Here is a 23,170-nt window from a genome sequence, read left to right as displayed (position 1 = left end):
ACCCGCGTCTTCGGAGGGCAGACCAGGGGGGTTTTGTAGGGCACCGGGGGGGACACAAGTCCACACAGAAATTTCACCCTCAGCGGCGCGGGGGCGGCCGGGTGCAGTGTAGAAACAAGCGTCGGGTTTTCAATGTTAGTCTATGAGAGATCTCGGGATCTCTTCAGCGCTGCAGGCAGGCAAGGGGGGGGATTCCTCGGGGAAACCTCCACTTGGGCAAGGGAGAGGGACTCCTGGGGGTCACTTCTCCAGTGAAAGTCCGGTCCTTCAGGTCCTGGGGGCTGCGGGTGCAGGGTCTCTCCCAGGCGTCGGGACTTGGGATTCCAAGAGTCGCGGTCAGGGGAAGCCTCGGGATTCCCTCTGCAGGCGGCGCTGTGGGGGCTCAGGGGGGCCAGGTTTTGGTACTCACAGTATCAGAGTAGTCCTGGGGTCCCTCCTGAGGTGTTGGATCGCCACCAGCCGAGTCGGGGTCGCCGGGTGCAGTGTTGCAAGTCTCACGCTTCTTGCGGGGAGCTTGCAGGGTTCTTTAAAGCTGCTGGAAACAAAGTTGCAGCTTTTCTTGGAGCAGGTCCGCTGTCCTCGGGAGTTTCTTGTCTTTTCGAAGCAGGGGCAGTCCTCAGAGGATGTCGAGGTCGCTGGTCCCTTCGGAAGGCGTCGCTGGAGCAGGATCTTTGGAAGGCAGGAGACAGGCCGGTGAGTTTCTGGAGCCAAGGCAGTTGTCGTCTTCTGGTCTTCCGCTGCAGGGGTTTTCAGCTGGGCAGTCCTTCTTCTTGTTGCAGGAATCTAATTTTCTAGGGTTCAGGGTAGCCCTTAAATACTAAATTTAAGGGCGTGTTTAGGTCTGGGGGGTTAGTAGCCAATGGCTACTAGCCCTGAGGGTGGGTACACCCTCTTTGTGCCTCCTCCCAAGGGGAGGGGGTCACAATCCTAACCCTATTGGGGGAATCCTCCATCTGCAAGATGGAGGATTTCTAAAAGTTAGAGTCACCTCAGCTCAGGACACCTTAGGGGCTGTCCTGACTGGCCAGTGACTCCTCCTTGTTATTCTCATTATTTTCTCCGGCCTTGCCGCCAAAAGTGGGGCCTGGCCGGAGGGGGCGGGCAACTCCACTAGCTGGAGTGTCCTGCTGGGTTGGCACAAAGGAGGTGAGCCTTTGAGGCTCACCGCCAGGTGTGACAATTCCTGCCTGGGAGAGGTGTTAGCATCTCCACCCAGTGCAGGCTTTGTTACTGGCCTCAGAGTGACAAAGGCACTCTCCCCATGGGGCCAGCAACATGTCTCGGTTTGTGGCAGGCTGCTAAAACTAGTCAGCCTACACAGATAGTCGGTTAAGTTTCAGGGGGCACCTCTAAGGTGCCCTCTGGGGTGTATTTTACAATAAAATGTACACTGGCATCAGTGTGCATTTATTGTGCTGAGAAGTTTGATACCAAACTTCCCAGTTTTCAGTGTAGCCATTATGGTGCTGTGGAGTTCGTGTTTGACAGACTCCCAGACCATATACTCTTATGGCTACCCTGCACTTACAATGCCTAAGGTTTTGTTTAGACACTGTAGGGGTACCATGCTCATGCACTGGTACCCTCACCTATGGTATAGTGCACCCTGCCTTAGGGCTGTAAGGCCTGCTAGAGGGGTGTCTTATCTATACTGCATAGGCAGTGAGAGGCTGGCATGGCACCCTGAGGGGAGTGCCATGTCGACTTACTCGTTTTGTCCTCACTAGCACACACAAGCTGGTAGGCAGTGTGTCTGTGCTGAGTGAGAGGTCTCCAGGGTGGCATAAGACATGCTGCAGCCCTTAGAGACCTTCCTTGGCATCAGGGCCCTTGGTACTAGAAGTACCAGTTACAAGGGACTTATCTGGATGCCAGGGTCTGCCAATTGTGGATACAAAAGTACAGGTTAGGGAAAGAACACTGGTGCTGGGGCCTGGTTAGCAGGCCTCAGCACACTTTCAATTGTAAACATAGCATCAGCAAAGGCAAAAAGTCAGGGGGCAACCATGCCAAGGAGGCATTTCCTTACACAACCCCCCCCCAAACGAAAGAGGATGAGACTAACCTTTCCCAAGAGAGTCTTCATTTTCTAAGTGGAAGAACCTGGAAAGGCCATCTGCATTGGCATGGGCAGTCCCAGGTCTGTGTTCCACTATAAAGTCCATTCCCTGTAGGGAGATGGACCACCTCAACAGTTTAGGATTTTCACCTTTCATTTGCATCAGCCATTTGAGAGGTCTGTGGTCAGTTTGAACTAGGAAGTGAGTCCCAAAGAGGTATGGTCTCAGCTTCTTCAGGGACCAAACCACAGCAAAGGCCTCCCTCTCAATGGCACTCCAACGCTGCTCCCTGGGGAGTAACCTCCTGCTAATGAAAGCAACAGGCTGGTCAAGGCCATCATCATTTGTTTGGGACAAAACTGCCCCTATCCCATGTTCAGAGGCATCAGTCTGCACAATGAACTGCTTAGAATAATCTGGAGCTTTGAGAACTGGTGCTGAGCACATTGCCTGTTTCAGGGTGTCAAAGGCCTGTTGGCAGTCCACAGTCCAGTTCACTTTCTTGGGCATTTTCTTGGAGGTGAGCTCAGTGAGGGCTGTCACAATGGATCCATATCCCTTCACAAACCTCCTGTAGTACCCAGTCAAGCCAAGGAATGCCCTGACTTGAGTCTGGGTTTTTGGAGCTACCCAGTCCAGAATAGTCTGGATCTTGGGTTGGAGTGGCTGAACTTGGCCTCCACCTACAAGGTGTCCCAAGTAAACCACAGTTCCCTGCCCTATCTGGCATTTGGATGCCTTGATAGAGAGGCCTGCAGATTGCAGAGCCTTCAAAACCTTCCTCAGGTGGACCAGGTGATCCTGCCAGGTGGAGCTAAAGACAGCAATATCATCAAGATAAGCTGTGCTAAAGGACTCCAAGCCAGCAAGGACTTGATTCACCAACCTTTGGAAGGTGGCAGGGGCATTCTTTAAACCAAAGGGCATAACAGTAAACTGATAATGCCCATCAGGTGTGGAGAATGCTGTCTTTTCTTTTGCTCCAGGTGCCATTTTTATTTGCCAGTACCCTGCTGTCAAGTCAAAGGTACTTAGAAATTTGGCAGCACCTAATTTATCAATGAGCTCATCAGCTCTTGGAATTGGATGAGCATCTGTCTTGGTGACAGAATTGAGCCCTCTGTAGTCCACACAAAACCTCATCTCTTTCTTTCCATCTGTGGTGTGAGGTTTGGGGACTAAGACCACTGGGCTAGCCCAGGGGCTGTCAGAGCGCTCAATGACTCCCAATTCCAGCATCTTGTGGACTTCCACCTTGATGCTTTCCTTAACATGGTCAGACTGTCTAAAGATTTTGTTCTTGACAGGCATGCTGTCTCCTGTGTCCACATCATGGGTACACAGGTGTGTCTGACCAGGGGTTAAGGAGAAGAGTTCAGGAAACTGTTGTAGGACTCTCCTACAATCAGCTTGCTGTTGGCCAGAGAGGGTGTCTGAGTAGATCACTCCATCTACTGTACCATCTTTTGGGTCTGATGACAGAAGATCAGGGAGAGGTTCACTCTCTGCCTCCTGATCCTCATCTGTTACCATCAACAGATTGACATCAGCCCTGTCGTGGAAGAGCTTAAGGCGGTTTACATGGATCACCCTTTTGGGGCTCCTGCTTGTGCCCAGGTCCACCAAGTAGGTGACCTGACTCTTCCTCTCTAGTACTGGGTAAGGGCCACTCCATTTGTCCTGGAGTGCCCTGGGAGCCACAGGCTCCAGAACCCAGACTTTCTGCCCTGGTTGGAACTCAACCAGTGCAGCCTTTTGGTCATACCAAAACTTCTGGAGCTGTTGGCTGGCCTCAAGGTTTTTGGTTGCCTTTTCCATGTACTCTGCCATTCTAGAGCGAAGGCCAAGTACATAGTCCACTATGTCCTGTTTAGGCTCATGGAGAGGTCTCTCCCAGCCTTCTTTAACAAGGGCAAGTGGTCCCCTTACAGGATGACCAAACAGAAGTTCAAAGGGTGAGAACCCTACTCCCTTCTGTGGTACCTCCCTGTAAGCGAAAAGCAGACATGGCAGGAGGACATCCCATCTCCTTTTGAGTTTTTCTGGGAGCCCCATGATCATGCCTTTTAATGTCTTGTTGAACCTCTCAACTAAGCCATTAGTTTGTGGATGGTAAGGTGTAGTGAATTTACAAGTCACTCCACACTCATTCCACATGTGCTTTAGGTATGCTGACATGAAGTTGGTACCTCTGTCAGACACCACCTCCTTAGGGAAACCCACTCTGGTAAAGATACCAATGAGGGCCTTGGCTACTGCAGGGGCAGTAGTTGACCTAAGGGGAATAGCTTCAGGATACCTGGTAGCATGATCCACTACTACCAGGATATACATATTTCCTGAGGCTGTGGGAGGTTCCAGTGGACCAACTATGTCCACACCCACTCTTTCAAAGGGAACCCCCACCACTGGAAGTGGAATGAGGGGGGCCTTTGGATGCCCACCTGTCTTACCACTGGCTTGACAGGTTGGGCAGGAGAGGCAAAACTCCTTAACCATGTTGGACATATTGGGCCAGTAGAAGTGGTTGACTAACCTCTCCCACGTCTTGGTTTGTCCCAAATGTCCAGCAAGGGGAATGTCATGGGCCAATGTTAGGATGAACTCTCTGAACAGCTGAGGCACTACCACTCTCCTAGTGGCACCAGGTTTGGGGTCTCTGGCCTCAGTGTACAGGAGTCCATCTTCCCAATAGACCCTATGTGTTCCATTTTTCTTGCCCTTGGACTCTTCAGCAGCTTGCTGCCTAAGGCCTTCAAGAGAGGGACAGGTTTCTTGTCCCTTACACAGCTCCTCCCTTGAGGGTCCCCCTGGGCCTAAGAGCTCAACCTGATAAGGTTCAAGCCCCAAAGGCTCAGTTCCCTCAGAGGGCAGAACTTCTTCCTGAGAAGAGAGGTTCCCTTTCTTTTGCTGTGTTGCAGTTGGTTTCCCAACTGACTTTCCTGTTCTCTTGGTAGGCTGGGCCATTTTTCCAGACTCCAGCTCTACTTTTTCACCCTGTGCCTTGCATTGTGCTCTTGTTTTCACACACACCAGTTCAGGGATACCCAGCATTGCTGCATGGGTTTTTAGCTCTACCTCAGCCCATGCTGAGGACTCCAGGTCATTTCCAAGCAGACAGTCCACTGGGATATTTGAGGAGACCACCACCTGTTTCAGGCCATTGACCCCTCCCCATTCTAAAGTAACCATTGCCATGGGATGTACTTTTCTCTGATTGTCAGCGTTGGTGACTGTGTAAGTTTTTCCAGTCAGGTATTGGCCAGGGGAAACCAGTTTCTCTGTCACCATGGTGACACTGGCACCTGTATCCCTCAGGCCCTCTATTCTAGTCCCATTAATTAAGAGTTGCTGTCTGTATTTTTGCATGTTAGGCGGCCAGACAGCTAGTGTGGCTAAATCCACCCCACCCTCAGAAACTAGAGTAGCTTCAGTGTGGACCCTGATTTGCTCTGGGCACACTGTTGATCCCACTTGGAGACTAGCCATACCAGTGTTACCTGGATGGGAGTTTGGAGTGGAACCTTTCTTGGGACAGGCCTTGTCTCCAGTTTGGTGTCCATGCTGTTTACAGCTATGACACCAGGCCTTTTTGGGATCAAAGTTTTTACCCTTGTACCCATTGTTTTGTGAAGAGGCTCTGGGCCCACCCTCCTGTGCAGGTTTTTGGGGGCCTGTAGAAGACTCTTTACTATTTTTAGTTTTGGTTGTCTCATCACCCTTCTGCTGGGGAGTCTTTGTGACCCCTTTCTTTTGGTCACCCCCTGTTGAAGTCTTGGACACCCTTGTCTTGACCCAATGGTCCGCCTTCTTTCCCAATTCTTGGGGAGAAATTGGTCCTAGGTCTACCAGATGCTGATGCAGTTTATCATTGAAACAATTACTTAACAGGTGTTCTTTCACAAATAAATTGTACAGCCCATCATAATTACTTACACCACTGCCTTGAATCCAACCATCTAGTGTTTTCACTGAGTAGTCAACAAAGTCAACCCAGGTCTGGCTCGAGGATTTTTGAGCCCCCCTGAACCTAATCCTGTACTCCTCAGTGGAGAATCCAAAGCCCTCAATCAGGGTACCCTTCATGAGGTCATAAGATTCTGCATCTTGTCCAGAGAGTGTGAGGAGTCTATCCCTACACTTTCCTGTGAACATTTCCCAAAGGAGAGCACCCCAGTGAGATCTGTTCACTTTTCTGGTTACACAAGCCCTCTCAAAAGCTGTGAACCATTTGGTGATGTCATCACCATCTTCATATTTAGTTACAATCCCTTTGGGGATTTTCAACATGTCAGGAGAATCTCTGACCCTATTTATGTTGCTGCCACCATTGATGGGTCCTAGGCCCATCTCTTGTCTTTCCCTCTCTATGGCTAGGATCTGTCTTTCCAAAGCCAACCTTTTGGCCATCCTGGCTAACTGGATGTCCTCTTCACTGGAGTTATCCTCAGTGATTTCAGAGTTGTTGGTCCCTCCTGTGAGGGAACCAGCATCCCTGACTATTATTTGTGGAGTCAGGGCTTGAGAAGCCCTGCTCTCCCTAAGTAGGACTGGAGGGGGGGAATTTCCCTCCAAGTCACTATCTTCATCCTCTGAGTTGCCATCCTCAGAGGGGTTGGCCTTTTCAAACTCTGCCAAAAGCTCCTGGAGCTGTACTTTGGTAGGTTTGGGGCCCATTGCTATTTTCTTTAGTTTACAGAGTGACCTTAGCTCTCTCATCTGTAGATGGAGGAAAGGTGTGGTGTCGAGTTCCACCACATTCACATCTGTGCTAGACATTATGCTTCTAAAAGTTGGAATACTTTTTAAGAAACTAAAACTGGTTCTAGAATCTAATTCAAACTTTTACAAACTTTTAAACTCTAAAAGAAATGCTAAACAGGATCTAACACAAGGCCCTAGCAGGTCTTTTAAGAATTTAGAAAACTTTTCAAATTGCAAAAATCAATTTCTAATGACAATTTTGGAATTTGTCGTGTGATCAGGTATTGGCTGAGTAGTCCAGCAAATGCAAAGTCTTGTACCCCACCGCTGATCCACCAATGTAGGAAGTTGTCTCTGTATGTGCTATTTCAAAGTAAGGAATAGCATGCACAGAGTCCAAGGGTTCCCCTTAGAGGTAAAATAGTGGTAAAAAGAGATAATACTAATGCTCTATTTTGTGGTAGTGTGGTCGAGCAGTAGGCTTATCCAAGGAGTAGTGTTAAGCATTTGTTGTACATACACATAGACAATAAATGAGGTACACACACTCAGAGACAAATCCAGCCAATAGGTTTTTGTATAGAAAAATATCTTTTCTTAGTTTATTTTAAGAACCACAGGTTCAAATTCCACATGTAATATCTCATTCGAAAGGTATTGCAGGTAAGTACTTTAGGAACTTCAAATCATCAAAATTGCATGTATACTTTTCAAGTTATTCACAAATAGCTGTTTTAAAAGTGGACACTTAGTGCAATTTTCACAGTTCCTAGGGGAGGTAAGTATTTGTTAGTTTTACCAGGTAAGTAAGACACTTACAGGGTTCAGTTCTTGGTCCAAGGTAGCCCACCGTTGGGGGTTCAGAGCAACCCCAAAGTCACCACACCAGCAGCTCAGGGCCGGTCAGGTACAGAGTTCAAAGTGGTGCCCAAAACACATAGGCTAGAATGGAGAGAAGGGGGTGCCCCGGTTCCGGTCTGCTTGCAGGTAAGTACCCGCGTCTTCGGAGGGCAGACCAGGGGGGTTTTGTAGGGCACCGGGGGGGACACAAGTCCACACAGAAATTTCACCCTCAGCGGCGCGGGGGCGGCCGGGTGCAGTGTAGAAACAAGCGTCGGGTTTTCAATGTTAGTCTATGAGAGATCTCGGGATCTCTTCAGCGCTGCAGGCAGGCAAGGGGGGGATTCCTCGGGGAAACCTCCACTTGGGCAAGGGAGAGGGACTCCTGGGGGTCACTTCTCCAGTGAAAGTCCGGTCCTTCAGGTCCTGGGGGCTGCGGGTGCAGGGTCTCTCCCAGGCGTCGGGACTTGGGATTCCAAGAGTCGCGGTCAGGGGAAGCCTCGGGATTCCCTCTGCAGGCGGCGCTGTGGGGGCTCAGGGGGGCCAGGTTTTGGTACTCACAGTATCAGAGTAGTCCTGGGGTCCCTCCTGAGGTGTTGGATCGCCACCAGCCGAGTCGGGGTCGCCGGGTGCAGTGTTGCAAGTCTCACGCTTCTTGCGGGGAGCTTGCAGGGTTCTTTAAAGCTGCTGGAAACAAAGTTGCAGCTTTTCTTGGAGCAGGTCCGCTGTCCTCGGGAGTTTCTTGTCTTTTCGAAGCAGGGGCAGTCCTCAGAGGATGTCGAGGTCGCTGGTCCCTTCGGAAGGCGTCGCTGGAGCAGGATCTTTGGAAGGCAGGAGACAGGCCGGTGAGTTTCTGGAGCCAAGGCAGTTGTCGTCTTCTGGTCTTCCGCTGCAGGGGTTTTCAGCTGGGCAGTCCTTCTTCTTGTTGCAGGAATCTAATTTTCTAGGGTTCAGGGTAGCCCTTAAATACTAAATTTAAGGGCGTGTTTAGGTCTGGGGGGTTAGTAGCCAATGGCTACTAGCCCTGAGGGTGGGTACACCCTCTTTGTGCCTCCTCCCAAGGGGAGGGGGTCACAATCCTAACCCTATTGGGGGAATCCTCCATCTGCAAGATGGAGGATTTCTAAAAGTTAGAGTCACCTCAGCTCAGGACACCTTAGGGGCTGTCCTGACTGGCCAGTGACTCCTCCTTGTTATTCTCATTATTTTCTCCGGCCTTGCCGCCAAAAGTGGGGCCTGGCCGGAGGGGGCGGGCAACTCCACTAGCTGGAGTGTCCTGCTGGGTTGGCACAAAGGAGGTGAGCCTTTGAGGCTCACCGCCAGGTGTGACAATTCCTGCCTGGGAGAGGTGTTAGCATCTCCACCCAGTGCAGGCTTTGTTACTGGCCTCAGAGTGACAAAGGCACTCTCCCCATGGGGCCAGCAACATGTCTCGGTTTGTGGCAGGCTGCTAAAACTAGTCAGCCTACACAGATAGTCGGTTAAGTTTCAGGGGGCACCTCTAAGGTGCCCTCTGGGGTGTATTTTACAATAAAATGTACACTGGCATCAGTGTGCATTTATTGTGCTGAGAAGTTTGATACCAAACTTCCCAGTTTTCAGTGTAGCCATTATGGTGCTGTGGAGTTCGTGTTTGACAGACTCCCAGACCATATACTCTTATGGCTACCCTGCACTTACAATGCCTAAGGTTTTGTTTAGACACTGTAGGGGTACCATGCTCATGCACTGGTACCCTCACCTATGGTATAGTGCACCCTGCCTTAGGGCTGTAAGGCCTGCTAGAGGGGTGTCTTATCTATACTGCATAGGCAGTGAGAGGCTGGCATGGCACCCTGAGGGGAGTGCCATGTCGACTTACTCGTTTTGTCCTCACTAGCACACACAAGCTGGTAGGCAGTGTGTCTGTGCTGAGTGAGAGGTCTCCAGGGTGGCATAAGACATGCTGCAGCCCTTAGAGACCTTCCTTGGCATCAGGGCCCTTGGTACTAGAAGTACCAGTTACAAGGGACTTATCTGGATGCCAGGGTCTGCCAATTGTGGATACAAAAGTACAGGTTAGGGAAAGAACACTGGTGCTGGGGCCTGGTTAGCAGGCCTCAGCACACTTTCAATTGTAAACATAGCATCAGCAAAGGCAAAAAGTCAGGGGGCAACCATGCCAAGGAGGCATTTCCTTACAAATGGTAACACTTCTTGTAGTGTGACCATGTGAAAGTGGTCTGATTTGATGTATGTGTTTAGTATTCTTAGGTCTAGGATTGGTCTTAGTGTTTTGTCCTTCTTTGGTATTAAGAAGTACAGTGAATAAACACCTGTGTTTATTTGTGTGTTTGTTACTAACTCGATTGCATTCTTTTGCAATAGTGCTTGAACTTCTATCTCCAGGAGCTCGGAATGATGTTTTGATAAATTTTGTGCTCTCGGTGGTATGTTTGGAGGGAATTGTAGAAATTCTATGCAATAACCATTTTGGATAATTGCTAGAACCCAAGTGTCTGTAGTGATTTCCTCCCATGCTTTGTAATAATGACCTATTCTTCCCCCCACTGGTGTTGTGTGGAGGGGGTGAGTGACATGTGAGTCCCTGCTTAGTTGTAGGGGTTTTGGGGCTTTGAAATTTTCCCCTATTCTTAGGGAATTGCCCTCCTCTATATTGGCCCCGAAAGCCTCCCCTGTACTGTCCCTGGTAACTGGATGTTGTTGCCTGTGAGGTACTGGCTTGTGTGGCCTGACCCCGAAACCCCCCTCTAAAGGGTGTTTTGCGGAAGGTGCTGTAATTTCCTCTGCTCTGCGGGGAGTAGAGTGCGCCCATGGCTTTAGCAGTGTCCGTGTCTTTTTTACGTTTCTCAATCGCCGTGTCCACTTCTGGACCGAACAGTTCTTTTTCGTTGAATGGCATATTGAGAACTGCCTGCTGAATCTCTGGTTTAAACCCAGACGTTCGTAGCCATGCATGCCTTCTGATGGTCACAGATGTATTTATTGTTCTTGCAGCTGTGTCTGCTGCATCCATGGAGGAGCGTATCTGGTTGTTTGAAATGTTCTGTCCTTCCTCAACCACTTGCTTTGCCCTCTTTTGTAGGTCTTTGTGTAGATGTTCAATGAGATGTTGCATCTCATCCCAATGGGCTCTGTCATAGCGCGCAAGTAGTGCCTGAGAGTTAGCGATGCGCCACTGGTTTGCAGCTTGTGCTGCGACTCTCTTTCCAGCTGCATCGAACTTGCGGCTTTCCTTATCTGGGGGTGGTGCATCCCCAGATGTGTGGGAGTTGGCCCTTTTCCTAGCTGCTCCTACAACGACAGAATCTGGTGGCAGCTGTGTAGTGATGAAAATAGGGTCTGTAGGAGGCGCTTTATACTTTTTTTCCACCCTTGGGGTGATTGCCCTACTTTTGACCGGCTCCTTAAAGATGTCTTTTGCGTGCCGAAGCATACCAGGGAGCATAGGCAGGCTTTGGTAGGAGCTGTGGGTGGCGGAGAGGGTGTTGAATAGAAAGTCATCCTCGACTTGTTCTGAGTGGAGGCTTACATTGTGGAATTGTGCTGCTCTAGCCACCACCTGAGAATATGCAGTACTGTCTTCTGGTGGTGATGGCTTTGTAGGGTATGCCTCCGGACTGTTATCTGACACAGGGGCGTCGTATAAGTCCCATGCGTCCTGATCCTGGTCACCTTGGCTCATGGTGGTGTGAGCCGGGGAATGTGATGGAGTTTGTGCTGGTGAGACGTGAATTATAGGTGGAGGAGAGGGTGGCGGAGTAACCTTTTTCACCATTTTTGTTTGTGGTGTTTGGTCAGTTTGAAATTCCAGTCTTCTCTCTCTCCTAATAGGGGGAAGGGTGCTTATCTTTCCTGTCCCCTGCTGTATAAAAATACGTTTCTGCGTATGGTCTACATCGGTGGATTGCTCAAACCTATGCTTTCGCATTTGGGAGGTCATTGATTGCTCTTCTGTATAAGAGCCTGAAACTGGGTCGGTTGAAGGTTGTTTTGGCACCGAAACCCTGTCTGCATCTTTTTTCGGCTCCAAGGTGACTTTTTTCTTTTTCGGAGTCGAAACATCTCGGCGTCGATCTTCGTCGGTGCCGCTGTCTCGGCATCGAGCCGTGTCTACACCGCTATCTCGGTGTCGATGTATGTCTCCAGCACTTTCTCGGTCCCGAGAAGGCTGCGTGCCGGTGTCTCGACCGGAGTCGGACGGTCTCGGCACTGTTTGGGCCTTTTTCGGTGCCGACGGTCGGTCACCGAATTTATGGGTGGAGCCATGGCCTGGTGGCAGTGGCGTCCCCTGGGCCTTGACAATCTTCTTATGAGTGGTTTTCGACGTCTTACTCACGGTTCGTGGATCGTCGAATTCCTCGGAGTCCGATTCGTGTATCGAAAAGGTTTCTTCCTCTTCTTGTATCTCGAACTCTCGGTGGGCTGTCGGCGTGGACGCCATTTGAAGTCTTCTGGCTCGACGGTCTCGGACTGTTTTTCGGGACCGGAACGCACGACAGGCCTCGCAAGTGTCTTCACTGTGCTCAGGTGACAGGCACAGGTTACAGACCAAGTGTTGGTCTGTATAGGGGTATTTGTTGTGGCATTTGAGACAGAAACGGAACGGGGTCCGTTCCATCGGCGTTCTTCTACACGCGGTCGGGCCGAGCAGGCCCCGGCGGGGGATCGAAAACTACCCCGAAGGGCTCCGGAGCTCTTCGATCTTCGATGCGGTGTTGATTCTAACTACGCCGATCCCGAACGCAACAATACCGACGAAAATCTTCCGAAATTTAGCTGTTTTTCCGTTCCGAAACTCGGAGCGACAGGAACACGTCCGAACCCGATGGCGGAAAAAAAACAATCGAAGATGGAGTCGACGCCCATGCGCAATGGAGACAAAAGGAGGAGTCACTCGGTCCCGTGACTCGAAAGACTTCTTCGAAGAAAAACAACTTGTAACACTCCGACCCAACACCAGATGGCGAGCTATGCAAAACATGCGTATCTACAGCGACAGATGCCATCGAACTGTCTAATACAGATGTGAATGTGGTGGAACTCGACACCACACCTTACCTCCATCTACAGATGAGAGAGCTAAGGTCACTCTGTAAACTAAAGAAAATAGCAATGGGCTCCAGACCTTCCAAACTACAGCTCCTGGAGCTGTTGGCAGAGTTTGAAAGAGCCAACCCCTCTGAGGATGGCAACTCAGAGGATGAGTATAGTGACTTGGAGGGTGATTCCCCCCTACCAGTCCTATCTAGGGAAGACAGGGCCTCTCAAGCCCTGACTCCACAAATCATAGTCAGAGATGCTGGTTCCCTCACAGGAGGGACCAACCTCTCTGAAATCACTGAGGATAACTCCAGTGAAGAGGACATCCAGTTAGCCAGGATGGCCAAAAGATTGGCTTTGGAAAGACAGATCCTAGCCATAGAAAGGGAAAGACAAGAGATGGGCCTAGGACCCATAAATGGTGGCAGCAACATAAATAGGGTCAGAGATTCTCCTGACATGTTGAAAATCCCTAAAGGGATTGTAACTAAATATGAAGATGGTGATGACATCACCAAATGGTTCACAGCTTTTGAGAGGGCTTGTGCAACCAGAAAAGTAAACAGATCTCACTGGGGTGCTCTCCTTTGGGAAATGTTCACTGGAAAGTGTAGGGATAGACTCCTCAAACTCTCTGGAAAAGATGCAGAATCTTATGACTTCACAAAGGGAACCCTGATTGAGGGCTTTGGATTCTCCACTGAGGAGTACAGGATTAGGTTCAGGGGGGCTCAAAAATCCTCGAGCCAGACCTGGGTTGATTTTGTTGACTACTCAGTGAAAACACTGGATGGTTGGGTAACTGGAAATGAAGTGCATGACTATGTTGGGCTTTATAATTTGTTTATGAAAGAACACATTTTAAGTAACTGCTTCAATGAAAAGTTGCATCAGTATCTGGTAGACCTAGGTCCAATTTCTCCCCAAGAATTGGGAAAGAAGGCAGACCACTGGGTCAAGACTAGGGTAACCAAAACTTCCACTGGGGGTGACCAAAAGAAAGGGGTTACAAAGCCTCCCCAGGAGAAAGTGGGTGACACTAGAAATAAAGAAAAAGAGCCCTCTGTAGGCCCCCAAAAACCAGACCAGGTGGGTGGGCCCCGAGACACAACCCAAAACAAAGGTGGGTACCAGGGTAAGAACTGGGATGCCACTAAGGCATGGTGCCAAAACTGTAGACAGACAGGGCACCACACCAATGACACTTCTTGTCCCAAAAACAAACCCCCTAGCAAAATCCCAGGGGTGACCAGTGTAGCCATTGGGGATGACTCCTCAGATGAGGAGGTCTTCATAGCCTTCAACTGGAAAAAGGGCCCAACAGGTGAGTTGGATATTCCAGAGGGAAGTAGACACTTCCACCACCTACTGGTGAATGGAATCCCAGCCACTGCCCTGAGAGACACTTGTGCCAGTCACACTATTGTGCATGACAGGCTGGTGTTCTCAAACCAGTACATCCCAGGTGAGACTGCCAGAGTAAGAGTTAGCCCAGACAGGGTCACTGATAGGCCTGTGGCTTTTGTGCCCATAGAAGTGGGTGGGACTTTTAGCTGGAGAAGGGTGGTAGTCAGCACAGACCTCCCCCTTGATTGTCTCCTTGGAAATGACTACCCAGAGGTTAGTCAGAGCCCAAGAGAGAAACTGGTCAAGTGCCAGTCCTCTCCCAAGAATTCTGGAGGTGCTACCCCTGCAGTAACTGCAAGTAGGCCCCAGAAGAAAAATAAAAGAAAACAGAGTAGGAAAGGTGGACAACCTTTAGCCAAGGTTCCAGCAAGCCAGGGAGATTCTGCTACAGTAGGGGAGAACTCCAAAAGTGGCTCTGATAAAGTCCAACCTGACCCACAAGAAGTCCTGGCTAGTCAGGCAACTGTTAAACCTGAGTGGGTGGCTCCTCAGCTAACAGAAGAAAGAGTGGAAGAAGGGTGTTTACTACAAGATGTGGTAACCCCCCACTCTAATACAGCAGACAGGCACCCTGAACCCAAAGAAGCCTGTAACTTAGCCCCTTCCCTTGTAGGTGAAGAGCTAAAGGTGTGGTTCTGGGCACTGACAGCTGTCAGTGGCCTCTGCTGGGTGTTAGCCTTTATGGCTGCACTATCCTTGGCATGGTGGTCAGACCCCATGCCAAATAGCAAGTTAGGCCCCCTGACCCTGTTGGTCATGGTGGGGTTACTCCAGCTCTGGGTAACCTCTTTGGGTAAGCTAGGGGTGACCCTGGCTAAGACAAGATTAGCAGAGGTGGATACCTCTAACCCCAAAATAGAGAGAATGGGTGAAGACATTAAAAGCACAGACAAGAGGCAGTTCAGATTAGGTCCTATCACTGTGGAAGTGGGTCAGTTCCCCAGAGGGAATGACCTGGACAGGAGGATGTAAGGCAGAGTAGGCCCTGCAACAAACCAGCCTATTTCCTCTACTCTTCCTCGCCTGACAGACTAGGAAGACTCTCCCAGCTTTGGCTGAGTCTCCTGGCCTGTGGGCTGGGGGGGGCTTGTGTAAAGAAATGGCTCCCTGTTGCAGTTACCCCCCACTTTTTGCCTGATACTGATGCTGACTTGACTGAGAAGTGTGCTGGGACCCTGCTAACCAGGCCCCAGCACCAGTGTTCTTTCACCTAAAATGTACCATTGTCTCCACAATTGGCACACCCCTGGCATCCAGGTAAGTCCCTTGTAACTGGTACCCCGGGTACCAAGGGCCCTGATGCCAGGGAAGGTCTCTAAGGGCTGCAGCATGTCTTATGCCACCCTAGGGACCCCTCACTCAGCACAGACACACTGCTTGCCAGCTTGTGTGTGCTGGTGGGGAGAAAATGACTAAGTCGACATGGCACTCCCCTCAGGGTGCCATGCCAACCTCACACTGCCTATGCAGTATAGATAAGTCACCCCTCTAGTAGGCCTTGCAGCCCTAAGGCAGGGTGCACTATACCATAGGTGAGGGCACCAGTGCATGAGCACTATGCCCCTACAGTGTCTAAGCAAAACCTTAGACATTGTAAGTGCAGGGTAGCCATAAGAGTATATGGTCTGGGAGTCTGTCAAAAACGAACTCCACAGCTCCATAATGGCTACACTGAATACTGGGAAGTTTGGTATCAAACTTCTCAGAATAATAAACCCACACTGATGCCAGTGTTGGATTTATTAAAAAATGCACACAGAGGGCATCTTAGAGATACCCCCTGTATTTTACCCAATTGTTCAGTGCAGGACTGACTGGTCTGTGCCAGCCTGCTGCTGAGAGACGAGTGTCTGACCTCATGCGGTGAGAGCCTTTGTGCTCTCTGAGGACAGAAACAAAGCCTGCTCTGGGTGGAGGTGCTTCACACCTCCCCCCCTGCAGGAACTGTAACACCTAGCAGTGAGCTTCAAAGGCTCAAGCTTCGTGTTACAGTGCCCCAGGGCACTCCAGCTAGTGGAGATGCCCGCCCCCTGGACACAGCCCCCACTTTGGGCGGCAAGTCCAGGAGAAATAATGGAGATAACAAGGAGTCGTCACTGGCCAGTCAGGACAGCCCCTAAGGTGTCCTGAGCTGAGATGACTCTGACTTTTAGAAATCCTCCATCTTGTAGAAGGAGGATTCCCCCAATAGGGATAGGAATGTGACCCCCTCCCCTTGGGAGGAGGCACAAAGAGGGTGTACCCACCCTCAGGGCTAGTAGCCATTGGCTACTAATCCCCCAGACCTAAACACGCCCTTAAATTTAGTATTTAAGGGCTTCCCTGAACCTAAGAATTTAGATTCCTGCAACTAACAAGAAGAAGGACTGCTGAGCTGACAAACCCCTGCAGAGGAAGAACAGAAGACACCAACTGCCTTGGCCCCAGACTCACCGGCCTGTCTCCTGCCTTCCAAAGAAACCTGCTCCAGCGACGCTTTCCAAGGGACCAGCGACCTCTGAATCCTCTGAGGACTGCCCTGCTTCGAAAAAGACAAGAAACTCCCGAGGACAGCGGCACTGCTCCAAAAGAACTGCAACTTTGTTACAAGGAGCAGATTTAAAGACCCCTGCAACTCCCGCAAGAAGCGTGAGACTTGCAACACTGCACCCGGCGACCCCGACTCGACTGGTGGAGAACAACCAACTCAGGGAGGACCCTCCGGCGACTCTACGACTGAGTAACCAAAGTTGTCCCCCCTGAGCCCCCACAGCGACGCCTGCAGAGGGAATCCCCAGGCTCCCCCTGACAGCGACTGTCTGAACTCCATTTCCCGACGGCTGGGAAAGACCCTGCACCCGCAGCTCCCAGCCCCTAAAGAAACGGAACTTCTGTGCAGGAGTGACCCCCAGGAGGCCCTCTCCCTTGCCCAGGTGGTGGCTACCCCGAGGAGCCCCCCCCCCCCTTGCCTGCATCGCTGAAGAGACCCCTTGGTCTCCCATTGAAAACTAAAGGAAACCCGACGCTTGTTTGCACACTGCACCCGGCCGCCCCCGCGCTGCTGAGGGTGTACTTCCTGTGTGGACTTGTGTCCCCCCCGGTGCCCTACAAAACCCCCCTGGTCTGCCCTCCGATGACGCGGGTACTTACCTGCTGGCAGACTGGAACCGGGGCACCCCCTTCTCTCCATTGAAGCCTATGTGTTTTGGGCACCTCTTTGACCTTTGCACCTGACCGGCCCTGAGCTGCTGGTGTGATAACTTTGGGGTTGCTCTGAACCCCCAACGGTGGGCTACCTTGGACCAAAAACTAAAACCTGTAAGTGACTTACTTACCTGTTGAAACTAATAATAACTTACCTCCCCCAGGAACTGTGAAAATTGCACTGTGTCCACTTTTAAAACAGCTTATTGTGTTTTATGTAAAAAGTATACATGCTAAAGTAATGATTCAAAGTTCCTAGAGTACTTACCTGCAATACCTTTCAAATGAGCTATTACGTGTAAAATTTGAACCTGTGGTTCTTAAAATAAACTAAGAAAATATATTTTTCTATAACAAAACCTATTGGCTGGATTTGTCTCTGAGTGTGTGTACCTCATTTATTGTCTATGTGTATGTACAACAAATGCTTAACACTACTCCTTGGATAAGCCTACTGCTCGACCACACTACCACAAAATAGAGCATTAGTATTATCTCTTTTTGCCACTATCTTACCTCTAAGCGGAACCCTTGGACTCTGTGCATACTATTCCTTACTTTGAAATAGTGCATACAGAGCCAACTTCCTACACCAAACTTCCCAGTTTTCAGTGTAGCCATTACGGTGCTGTGGAGTTCGTGTTTGACAGACTTCCAGACCATATACTCTTATGGCTAACCTGCACTTACAATGTCTAAGGTTTGGCTTAGACACTGTAGGGGCACAGTGCTCATGCACTGGTGCCCTCACCCATGGTATAGTGCACCCTGCCTTAGGGCTGTAAGGCTGCTAGAGGGGTGACTTATCTATACTGCATAGGCAGTGTGAGGTTGGCATGGCACCCTGAGGGGAGTGCCATGTCGACTTACTCGATTTGTCCTCACCAGCACACACAAGCTGGCAAGCAGTGTGTCTGTGCTGAGTGAGGGATCCCCAGGGTGGCATAAGATATGCTGCAGCCCTTAGGGACCTTCCCTGGCATCAGGGCCCTTGGTACCAGGGGTACCAGTTACAAGGGACTTACCTGGATGCCAGGGTGTGCCAATTGTGTAAACAAAAGTACAGGTTAGGGAAAGAACACTGGTGCTGGGGCCTGGTTAGCAGGCCTCAGCACACTTTCAAATCAAAACATAGCATCAGCAAAGGCAAAAAGTCAGGGGGTAACCATGCCAAGGAGGCATTTCCTTACACACACACACACAAATACTTTACACATTGCCTCTGCAATAAGCCTGACTGCTTGAGCCAAGCTACAAAGGGAGTGAGAGCAGGGGTTATCTTAGCTGTGTGACTCTCTTGCGCTGACTAGAAAGAGGGTCTCTACTCAGACAGGGTGCAAACCACTGCTAACTAGAGACCCCATTTCTAAACATTTGCATGTCTGATGAATGCTTGCACCAGTAGTTTTATGAATTGTTTAGCAGTTCACGCCATTGAAATTGCTTAGGCCAGGTCCCTGGCTTACACTACTGAGTCAGTGAGGAGGTCTCCAAATTCTAATGATGATTTTGAGGGGTGTCCCCAGAATCCAGCAATGATTAAGTGGGTGTCCACATAAAGGCAAAAGGTGAAGAACCACAGCCCTAAACATCACTGAACTGTTGGTATTTGAATATAGTGATAAAGAAAGAAAATACATGATTTGATAGAGTCCCAGAGGTCCTTACAAATGTACATATTGAACTATGCAGCATGCTCCCCTGCCCAGGGAGTTACACTTTGCTCTGTCTGTCAAGGAGGGGCTTGCAGCTTTGTCACTTTCCAATATCTCTCGTTTTCAACCTATATCAGTCTCTTAGTTTTCCTCCCTTTCAAAGACCACTCCAGATTTTCCCTCTCAGTCATGCCCAGATTTGTAATGCAGCCTTAGGCTCTGCTTGCAGTGTCAGCTAAATTATCATAGAATTTTAAAACCCTGTAGTGAAAAAAGGGGAACCACGCTAGAGAGCAGAAGACACAGGGGAAGAGGAATGAGAAACATGCAATATATTAAAATGAATAGACCCAAATGCCAACATTTCCTTGTAAACCTACCTACTGCCGCAGTCTGCCCATTCTCTGCCGCCATCATGAGCGGTGTCTTTCCTGATTGGTCGATGGTGTTTACCTCGGCCTGGTGGCGCAGAAGCAGCTGTAAACCATGGATGTTATCTGCGAAGGCAGCGGCGTGAAGTGGGGTCCTGCACGGAATGGTTGAGGGATAGAGAGAGGTGTGTAAAGTGTGAGTTACAGAGGCACAGAATTGACACAAGCCAAAAAATTATAAAGGACTACAGCAAAACTGCTCTTCTGATCCAAATTACAAGGACATGAGAGGCAATATGTAACACTTCATGTGAAAAAGCAAAACTAGCCTAGTAGGACTAATATTCACCAGAAACCTGCAGCTCTTTACAGAATGAGGCTAATTCACACCATACACATTTTGTGCAACTCAATCACCAACCAGTTGCTATATTTTAAAGGAATAGATGTTTGTCAGTTACCTTCCTTTGGCATCTCTGCTATTGATAATCTTGGCACCCATGGCATCTACCAGCATTTCCGATGTACTGTCCTGGCTGTTGATTCTAAAATAAAAAGACAGGACAAATATGAAAGGGGAAGTGATCACGCTGAAGCAAGACAGAGGAGAGAGAGCAAAAGACTTGCTCAGTGAGTTAATACACGCCATCTCTACAGTGTTCAGAAGGTCGCAAGTTTAAATATTGGCAAGGCAGGCTCAAGTCTTCCACACTTTCAAGGTCTGAAAATAGTTTAGCATGCAGCCTTGTTCCTGGCCATAAGTACAGTCTAAATTCAAAGCTACATTTTCCCTGTCGCTATTCTATTTCAAAAAGGCAGTGTGGGAAACTGGCACCCCCTCCACTTTTTGCCTGATATTGATGCTGACTTGACAGTGTGTGCTGGGACCCTGCTATCCAGGCCCCATCACCAGTGTTCTTTCCCTAACAATGGACCATTGTTTCCACAATTGGCACACAGATAAGTCCCTTGTAAAAGGTACCAGTCGTACCAAGGGCCCTGTGACCAGGGAGGGTCCCTAAGTGCTGCAGTATGTGTTGTGCCACCCTAAGGGACCCCTCACCTAACACATGCACATTGCCATTGCAGATTGTGTGTGTTGGTGGGGAGAAAAAGGCAAAGTCGACATGGCATCCCCCTCAGGGTGCCTTGCCCACAAAACATTGCCTGTGGCATAGGTACGTCACCTCTCTAGCAGGCCTTACAGCCCTAAGACAGGGTGCACAATACCACAGGTGAGGGCACAGCTACATGAGCAATATGCCCCTACACTGTCTAAGTCCATTCTTAGACATTGTAAATGAAGTGTGGCCATATTAAGTATATGGTCTGGGAGTTTGTCATTATGAACTCCACAGTTCCATAATGGCTACACTGAATACTGGGAAGGTTGGTATCAAACTTCTCAGGACAATAAACCCCCACTGATGCCAGTGCGGGATTTATTTAAAAAATGCACGCAAAGGGCATCTTAGAGATGCCCCCTGTATTCTACCCAATCCTCTAGTGTAGGACTGACTGGTCTGTGCCAGCATGCCACTTCCAGCAAGTTTCTGACCCCATGGGGTGACAGCCTTTGTGATCTCTGAGGCCGGAAACAAAACCTGCTCTGGGTGGAGGTGCTTCACACCTCCCCCCCCTGCAGGAAATGTAACACCTGGCAGTGAGCCTCAAAGGCTCAGGCCTCGTGTTACAGTGCCTCAGGGCACTCCAGCTAATGGAGATGCCCCCCCCCCACCCCCCCCCAGACAAGCCCCTGCTTTTTGCTGCCAGTTCAGCGGGAAACTTAAGAAAAACAAGGAGGAGCGACCACTTCAGCTGGGACCACCCCTAAGGTGTCCAGAGCTGACGTGACCCACTCCCTGCAGAATCCTCCATCTTGGTTTGGAGGACAGGGACCAATAGGGATAAGAATGTTCCCCCCCTCCCCAAAGAGAGTGGACACAAGGAGGGTGTAGCCACCCTCTGACCCCTCTAATGCCCCTAAATCTTGTATTTAAGGGCTTCCCTGAACCCAGCTCACCAGATTCCTGGCGACCTAAAGGAAGGAGAAGGACTGCTAAGTTGAAACCCTCAGCAGAGAAGAAGGAAGACGACAACTGCTTTGGCCCCTAGCCCTACCGGTCTGTCTCCTGCTTCAAAAAACCTGCAAAAGACCAGCAACGTGTCCAGCAGGACCAGCGACCTCTTCCCAACTCCAGGACTGCCCTGCTTCAAAAAAGACCAAGAACTCCTGAGGACAACTGCTCTGTCTAAAGGTACTAACAACCAAGGACTCCCACCTCACTCCGGATGCATGAGTCTCGACCCCTGTGCACCAGACGCCCACGGTCCATGTCCAGGTGCACCCAGCAAGAAAGGGTCCTCAGGCGATTACAAGCAAGTGCCCACCTTCGGTTGACCTCTCTACCCCTCCACGATGCCTGCAGAGGGAATCCCTAAAACACCCTGCCTGCAAAGCTCCGGAGGAAGATATCGGACGCCTAAGAATACACTGCACCCGCAGTCCCCAGGCCTTGGAGAAACCGACCCCCAGTGCCTCAACGTTCAGCAGGCGGTCCTCCTTCCTGTCTTACTGGTGGTGTGTCCGAGACACCTCTCTGGCCCTCGCCTGCAGCCTCCGAGTTTCCCCTGGGCTTTCCTCACAGACCAGCATTGGAAACCCGTCCTGTGTGCACCCTGCACCCGGCCGCCCCTGTGCCGCTGAGGATGTGTGTTTGGTGTCTACTTGTGGCTCCTCCAATGCTCTTCTAATCCCCCCTGGACTGCCCTCCAAGCTGCGGGTACTTACCTGCAGATAGGCCCGATTCCACGTACCTTCTGTTTCCATAGGATCCCACGTTAAATTTGCTCAACTTTGACCTCTGCACCCGGCCGGCCCCATGCTGCTGGTGGTGGGTGTTTGGGGTTAACTTGAACCCAACCGGTGGACTTTCTAAAACCCGGAGACAAACTGGAAGTGTTGAACTTACCTGTAAAGCGACCTAACCTTTCTTCCTCCTAGGAACTGTTTGTGAAAATTGTACTAAGTACTAAATTGTACTAAAAACAGATTATTGCAATAATTCAAAAAACTTTATTACTCACCTATTTCAAGCAAAGAACTGTTGATGCCTGTGTGAAATACAAAACTTTTACAGTGCTTACCTGCAACTTGAATTTTGTGGTTCTCAAAATAAAGAAAAATGTGATATATAAAAAACATTGGTCTGAGGTTAATTAATTGAGTGTGTGCTGCTTCTATTTTCTGTGTACACAATAAATGCTTTGCACTGTCCTTTGATAAGACTAACTGCTCGACCACACTACCGTAAAAGAGAGCATTAGTATTATCTACTTTGGCCTCTGTTAGGTCTCTGAGGAACCCCTGGACTCTGTGCAACCTATATCTCACTTTGATAAAGTATATACAGAGGCAGCTTCCTACAGGTGGTAAAAACAAACGTACTTGCTGTAGGAAGTTGGCTCTGTATGTGCTATTTCAAAGTAAGGAATAGCATGCACAGAGTCCAAGGGTTCCCCTTAGAGGTAAAATAGTGGTAAAAATAGATAATACTAATGCTCTATTTTGTGGTAGTGTGGTCGAGCAGTAGGCTTATCCAAGGAGTAGTGTTAAGCATTTGTTGTACATACACATAGACAATAAATGAGGTACACACACTCAGAGACAAATCCAGCCAATAGGTTTTTGTATAGAAAAATATCTTTTCTTAGTTTATTTTAAGAACCACAGGTTCAAATTCTACATGTAATATCTCATTCGAAAGGTATTGCAGGTAAGTACTTTAGGAACTTCAAATCATAAAAATTGCATGTATACTTTTCAAGTTATTGACAAATAGCTGTTTTAAAAGTGGACACAGTGCAATTTTCACAGTTCCTAGGGGAGGTAAGTATTTGTTAGGTT

At 49.6% G+C, this 23,170-nt stretch overlaps 1 protein-coding gene across 4 annotated transcripts in view; it reads right to left on the bottom strand.

The window, feature by feature from the left end:
- ANKRD52 (ankyrin repeat domain 52) overlaps positions 1-23,170 on the bottom strand; it is a 664,467-nt gene that overhangs the window by 244,764 nt on the left and 396,533 nt on the right. For all 4 annotated transcript variants that reach the window (XM_069230557.1, XM_069230556.1, XM_069230555.1 and 1 more), the window contains 2 exons: positions 19,725-19,808; positions 19,273-19,418 (listed from right to left, as the gene is read on the bottom strand). In XM_069230557.1, coding sequence (XP_069086658.1) covers positions 19,273-19,418; positions 19,725-19,808 — 230 coding nt within the window. The remainder of the gene's footprint in view (positions 1-19,272; positions 19,419-19,724; positions 19,809-23,170) is intronic.

The sequence above is a fragment of the Pleurodeles waltl genome, chromosome 4_2 (assembly GCF_031143425.1).
Source record: "Pleurodeles waltl isolate 20211129_DDA chromosome 4_2, aPleWal1.hap1.20221129, whole genome shotgun sequence".
NCBI classification, from domain to species: domain Eukaryota; kingdom Metazoa; phylum Chordata; class Amphibia; order Caudata; family Salamandridae; genus Pleurodeles; species Pleurodeles waltl.
This window is presented reverse-complemented; position numbering and strand designations above follow the sequence as displayed.